The 5,922-nt window shown below is 39.8% G+C and overlaps 1 protein-coding gene across 1 annotated transcript; it reads right to left on the bottom strand.

Annotated features, from left to right (window-relative positions):
* Positions 1–2,078: 2,078 nt before the first annotated feature.
* LOC112103447 (C-C motif chemokine 20-like) lies at positions 2,079–5,494 on the bottom strand. Its single transcript, XM_024195213.1, has 5 exons — positions 5,463–5,494; positions 3,811–3,875; positions 3,421–3,535; positions 2,465–2,542; positions 2,079–2,106 (listed from the first exon to the last, which is right to left on the bottom strand). The coding sequence occupies exons 1-5, from the start codon at positions 5,492–5,494 to the stop codon at positions 2,079–2,081; spliced, it is 318 nt and encodes a 105-aa protein (XP_024050981.1).
* Positions 5,495–5,922: the final 428 nt, after the last annotated feature.

Here is a 5,922-nt window from a genome sequence, read left to right as displayed (position 1 = left end):
AAAGAGAGATGGGGAAATGAAACGGTGATTAAATTAACCAAAGGAAACTGTTAGAAAGGAAAAGTCTAGACAGAGTTCAGATAAGACTTAATTAAAAATAGGATCTAGAAATATAATGAAGAAAAAAAACAAAGGATCTTTAAGTAAACCAAAAATTCAAAGTCAACAATGAAGATGGATTTCTTAATAGCAGTAAGTTAGAACCAGATCATGGTCACAGACTCATTTATAGCCAGAAGGGACCATTGTGATAATCTTTTCTAGTTTCTAAGAAGATTGAAATACAGGAGATCTCTGAATAGAGCAGGCCATAGATTTTACCCAGCAATTCCTGCATCTGGCCCCAGTAACTTATGATCCCCCACTGAGTTCAATGGGAATTTGCTACAGATATCAACAGGATTTGCCCCTTAAAGCAGAGTTTCCACACCTTGGGAAGAATTATCCTACCACCACTGAAGTCTCAACAGAGGCTCCTGTCAAGGACTGTTATAGTCATGTAGACCTTGTCTACATAACCATTCTTACTCAGCCTTTGAACAAGTTAGGGGTCATGATGGGCTCTAACTAATGGCAACTGTATTATAATTATTGTGAATGTGCTCAGAGCCCAAGAAAGGTGCTTATAATTATATCTCAAAATAAATTAATAAAATCGTTGAACATGGCTTGTGTCAACATATAATTGGCTTATTACTCATTTAGTAACTGATGCCCTTGCCCAAGCCCTTGAGTGGTACATGGGTCTCTTCCCATAAGCAGTTCATAGCACAGCGCCCGATAGCGCACTGCAGCATGGCTAACCTGTGGGAGTGAGCTAAACGAGAGGAAATCTCTGCAAAGTGCTCTTCACAGAGACTGCTTCCTGGTCAATCCACTGAGGTACAGGTCTTGCCACCCACCCCCAACCAGCGAACAAGCCATGAGACTGTCCTGTGAAGATATGTACACTGCTTTTTTTAAACTGTAGCAGAAAGCCAGGCAGGAGGGAGCAGGCAGAGGTCAGTGGGACTGCTCCTGTGCATAAAGTTATACATGTGCTTATATCTTTGGTGGATTGAAGCCTGGTGCCTCCCAGAGAGCCAGCTCTGAAGAGTTGCTGCTTGGACTAAAAAGGTGACTAGTTACATATGCTTTTCGACATTTGGCTGGTTTGGTTTTCAAAGCAGCATCCCCATTACATTATCAAGAAGCAAAGATCGATGGTAGCCTCCATCCCTGAGGTGTTTTTTCCCCTCCTAAATATATTTAGGGACTGGCAGAGGAACTCTCTCAATTTGACTCAGGCAAGATCAGACCAAGAACAGCTGGTCACATGGAACTGATATGCAGTAGATAGCTGCTTTTTTTTTTTTTTTTGCGGGAGGTGGGAGAGAGTTCATATTATATTACACACACACACACACACACACACACACACACACACACACTGTGTAGAGTGAAACAAAAGAGGCATCCATTGTCATTTACAGATGTAGGATAGATAAAGAATGGTTTGGTCTTGATGTTCTGGAACACAAGGGCTTTTGATTTCCAGGGTATACAATACATTGCCAATAAAACAAGTCTCATTTTGGATTTTTAATGTAATTTTTAAAAAGTTTCCACAGACTCCACTTTCTCTCAAGCACATGTTTTTACAGTAGTCTAAAAATATTTAATCCATTTGTTCTTGATCACATTACTTAGAATTAAAAGGGAACAGCTTTTGGCACAAAAAATGCCTATGATGTAACAATAAATAGAATAAATTATCAATTTTACTTATGCTAAATAGCACAAATGACATCCAAATGCTCTAAACCCAATAGGGCACATATTTTGTATAATAGTTTAAAACAGTTTTCTTCTTTACACAGTAATCAAATATTGTATATTAGCAAAGAAAAAAGCAACTTTAACAAAATGCTTAAGTCAAGCAAACAAATGATGCAATATGAATCAACTTCAGTAGTTCAGTGGTTCCAAAGAAGCCAGGAATAATGGTCAGTAAGCACACATCGTGTACAAAGAGATGATTCCAACCTAGTTTAGGTTCTGCAGCCGCCTCTGTGTCTGGTTCCATTTCAAAACCCACATTACAGTGACATCTTCTTGAGTTTATGGCTATAAAAAACAATGAGAACACATGAATAAGCAGTAGGGGACCACTTCAGCCATGGTGTGAATTTTGGATTTCTCTCCCCCAGTACAGCTCTTGCTATTAGTCAATAACAGGGTCTCTCAGGTGGGAGAGGCCAGCATATGCAACTTCTATCCCTATGCCTAGCACTATGAGGGCTTAAAAATTTTTCAACCAGGTCCAGCAGAAGGGAGGGAAGAGATTCACACATTTTCAAAAATGTATTCTACATGTGCATAGCTGGTTCCCTCAATGCCAGCAAGAATATAGCTCTGTTACTGCCAGTGGATACTCAGACACATTCTGTTTTGACCAGGTTAATAGATTTTAAACTACTCCTACCTCAGCCAAAGAAGATGCTTCTTCACCCAGCGGTCTTCTGGATTTGCACAAGCTTTCATTCCATTCTTTGTGTGAAAACTGGAAGGAAAAGTATGGTAAACAATTATAGTTACTTCCTTCTATTAAATCCCTTAGGGCTACAGTGAGCAGAATAGAAACATTTTATGACTGCTCCATACAAAGCAGCAGCAGGTTTCATAGAGGAGGCGAATTAGGCGCTCCTTTTCATCCTCACTCATACTATGGGCACAAAGAGACATCCAATTAAATTAAAAGGCAATGATTAAAACTGATGAAAATTGATTTCTATATTTTTTAAACATAGTGCACAATTATGTTGAACTCATTGGTACCAGATGTTGAGGCAAAGAACTTAGCTGAATACAAACAACAATTAGATATTTCTCGGAATTGTGGGAAGAGCTACAATTAAACTAGATGGTATAAAAAATATGAGAGATCTCAACCCTCATGTTTCAGGATATAAGAGATCCACTAACTACTTTGAGTTGGGAAGAAACTTCCCCCACAAGAACAGTATTGCTTAAGTGTCCCTTATGGGATGGGATGGGATGGGATGGAGGGGATGGGTGTTAAATGTTCTTTTGAAACCATTGTTGGAGGCTACATCAATCTAGATTAAATGGACCACTAGTCTGATCTCATGTGGCATTTCTTAGATTCCTAAACAGGCAGGTTTATATTTATTTTGTACAGACATCCTGTAAGAATGTGAGTTAATGGTCCCTTCCTAATAGTACATTATAAAACTTAAGAGTATTTGTATATTAAGTGAACTTTATAGGACAATTTTCCTTTTGAAAAAGATAAAGACAGTTTATTTATGGTGGTCAAAGCATTTCTGTTTTCAATCACACAAAAGTCCAAAGGCTAATTCTTGCCTGTCAGTGAAAGTACTGATCATGTGACTGAATTTCTTCTGACTGGTAACTTACATGATAGCACTGATGTCGCAGACTTCACTGGATAGCTGTTCTGTGTAGCCCTTTATGACTCCTCGAGGCAGCCGTACTGTGGAGTAAGAGAGGCAGCAATCTTGGTTGTTTTGTGCTGAAATGGAGGGGAAAAAAGAATACTTATTTAGGAAAGAGAAAAATAAAGTTAGGACTATAATTTAATCCTGCCCAGGATACAACATTGACAAATCCCTGAACATTGAATTCCACTAGAATTGGAAGGAAAGTCCTGCCCACCATATAGTTTAATTCTCTGGGACACCACCTACCACCCTACAGGCACACCTCAGTTTGCTTGACGTGCTCCAGAGCAATATTCTGAGCCCATGAAATCAAATCAGAGGAATGAAACAATCAAAGATCACTCACCTTCAGAAGTGCCAGACAGGTACAACAGCAGCAGCCCCATCAAAGAAGCCAGGATCAAGCTTCTGCTGATAAAGTTGGTCATTTTCAGTTCAGTAACGTTTTACTATAGTCTACACTTCAAATGTATCAGAAAACTGGCTGCTCTGATCTGCTGACTTTGGCTCCAGACAACCTGCTTATAATGCCAGCTGGAGACCTCAGGGAATTCACCTTTGGGTGTGTTCCATTTTTCATCATGGGGTTTTCCCTCAGTAGTTCCATTGTGCCAGCTACATTTTAAAGTTAACCTGCCCCATGCTGTTGTCATAGGCAGCAGAGCTCTTTGGGGATTTTTTCTCTAACTAGGTTAGAAAAAATTCAAAAAAAAAAAAAAAAAAAAGGAAATACACGTTCTTGCATATAGTTCTGTGGGTGAAGCACATGAGTACTTTGTGGGGGTGAGACTGTGAGTTGCAAGGTGAGGAAAATGAGAAAGTCTGTTACAAATAGGAGCTGTGTCTTTGTTTGCTGAGTTCTAATTTAATAAACCTAATTTTTGAAAAGGCTAAGAGGGTCTGGCTGTTTAGAGTTCTGTTTTGCCTTACAGCACAGCCTTTATCTTCTGCCAGTTTATTGTTTGTCTAAACTGTTCTACCTGCATCAGATTTAGATTGAAAGTAACTTGTGCATTATGTCTTCATTTATGTCTGGAGCTCAATAAATAATAATTGTATCCTACCATCATTCCATGTCTAGTCACACTATATATTTCAATGGCTCGTGAATATCCACATGGAGCAAATAAAACCTGAAAAGCATTTGGCGAGCATCCTAGAGTGCCTACGTCACCAGTACAAAATAAATCTAAAACAGGTGAGTTATTACTGAAAGCTGTTACGTTGCCAAATGACACTGGAAGGTATGTTACATTAATTTGGTGGTCTCCGTCCATTTCCCAGTCACTAGGCGTCCACCTCAGTGGTATCCCACCACAGCTGATATGTTCAGTAGCAGAGAACACTGTATTGGCATGCAGACTAGACTACAATGTTACTTGAAGAGATGCTCTCTTCAAGTTAAAGGTAAGGGATTTTGATAGGCACAGAGTAACATTTGAGGAAACTTGCATGCTTATCCTGTTCATAGGATACAGTCCTTCCATTCTCCAGGGCCATCAATCCATCACCTTCCATGAGCATTAAATTCACATTATTTTTTTAAATCTGAAAAGCTGCACCCTCTCCAGAATATTTTTTAAGTCTTCCATTTTTCTTTTTTTAAAATGCCTGCTCATTGCTAACGTGAATGCTTTCTCTTTCATTGGGCCAATAACATACTATTACCATCCATAGCGGGGCAGATCCTAGACTGCATTATGGTAGCTTTGCAATGTGTGTGGGGATCTTCGCGTGTAGCAATGCTCTGACCAGCAGTCAACACAGCAATATGCCAGGCAAAGGGATCACAGCTATGATGATCTCTGAAACATAACTGCTTTATGGGTCTCAATCAGGTGCGATGAAAATAAAACAATATTGCTGCTCCTGCTGAAAATGCTCCCTCCCTGGGGTGTCATATCAATCAGCACTAGCCAATACTATGATGTAGTTTTACTAAAACTGCAGCTTGGACACTGCACTTGAGAGGATATAAATCCAGATGGCAACACTTACCAAATCTTGAGGCAGATTGGATTGTTTAACATAAGAACAGCCATACCAGGTCAGACCAATGGTCCAACTAGCCCAGTATCCTGTCTTCCGACAGTGGCTTTGGAGGAAATGAACAGAACAGGCAATCAAGTAATCCATACCCTGTCATCCATTCCCAGCTTATGGCAATCAGAGGTTAGGGACACCCAGTGCATGAGGTTGCATCCCTGACCATCTGGCTAATAACTATGGAGGGGCCTAAATATGCCACCTATCTGTGAACCGCCAAACAGCCCTGTATTCAAGGGTTGGGATAATGGCAGGTATTGACAAGAAGCAGGTACATACAACAAAGTTTGCTGGGTTTCATAGGATTCTGCAGATCTCTTTTTTTAAATGGTAGTCACATAGCTTCCATGAAATTTGCACACACTTTCCTGTACAAACCTGCTAGGGTTTTTTTTTGTTTGTTTGTTTGTTT

The sequence above is a fragment of the Terrapene carolina genome, unplaced genomic scaffold (genome assembly GCF_002925995.2).
Source record: "Terrapene carolina triunguis isolate 2854851 unplaced genomic scaffold, T_m_triunguis-2.0 Scaffold88, whole genome shotgun sequence".
Taxonomy (NCBI): domain Eukaryota; kingdom Metazoa; phylum Chordata; order Testudines; family Emydidae; genus Terrapene; species Terrapene triunguis.
The sequence above is the reverse complement of the archived record's forward strand: the minus strand, read 5'-3'. Positions and strand labels throughout refer to the sequence as shown.

Excerpts from the sequence above, each read along its gene's own strand:
- LOC112103447 (XM_024195213.1), bottom strand. The coding sequence starts at position 5,494 with ATGTTAAACAATCCAATCTGCCTCAAGATTTG. Across the intron at positions 3,876-5,462 it reads CCAATCTGCCTCAAGATTTG|CAGAAGCTTGATCCTGGCTT; the intron begins GTAAGTGTTGCC and ends CAACTTTATCAG. Across the intron at positions 3,536-3,810 it reads CCTGTCTGGCACTTCTGAAG|CACAAAACAACCAAGATTGC; the intron begins GTGAGTGATCTT and ends CCTCCATTTCAG.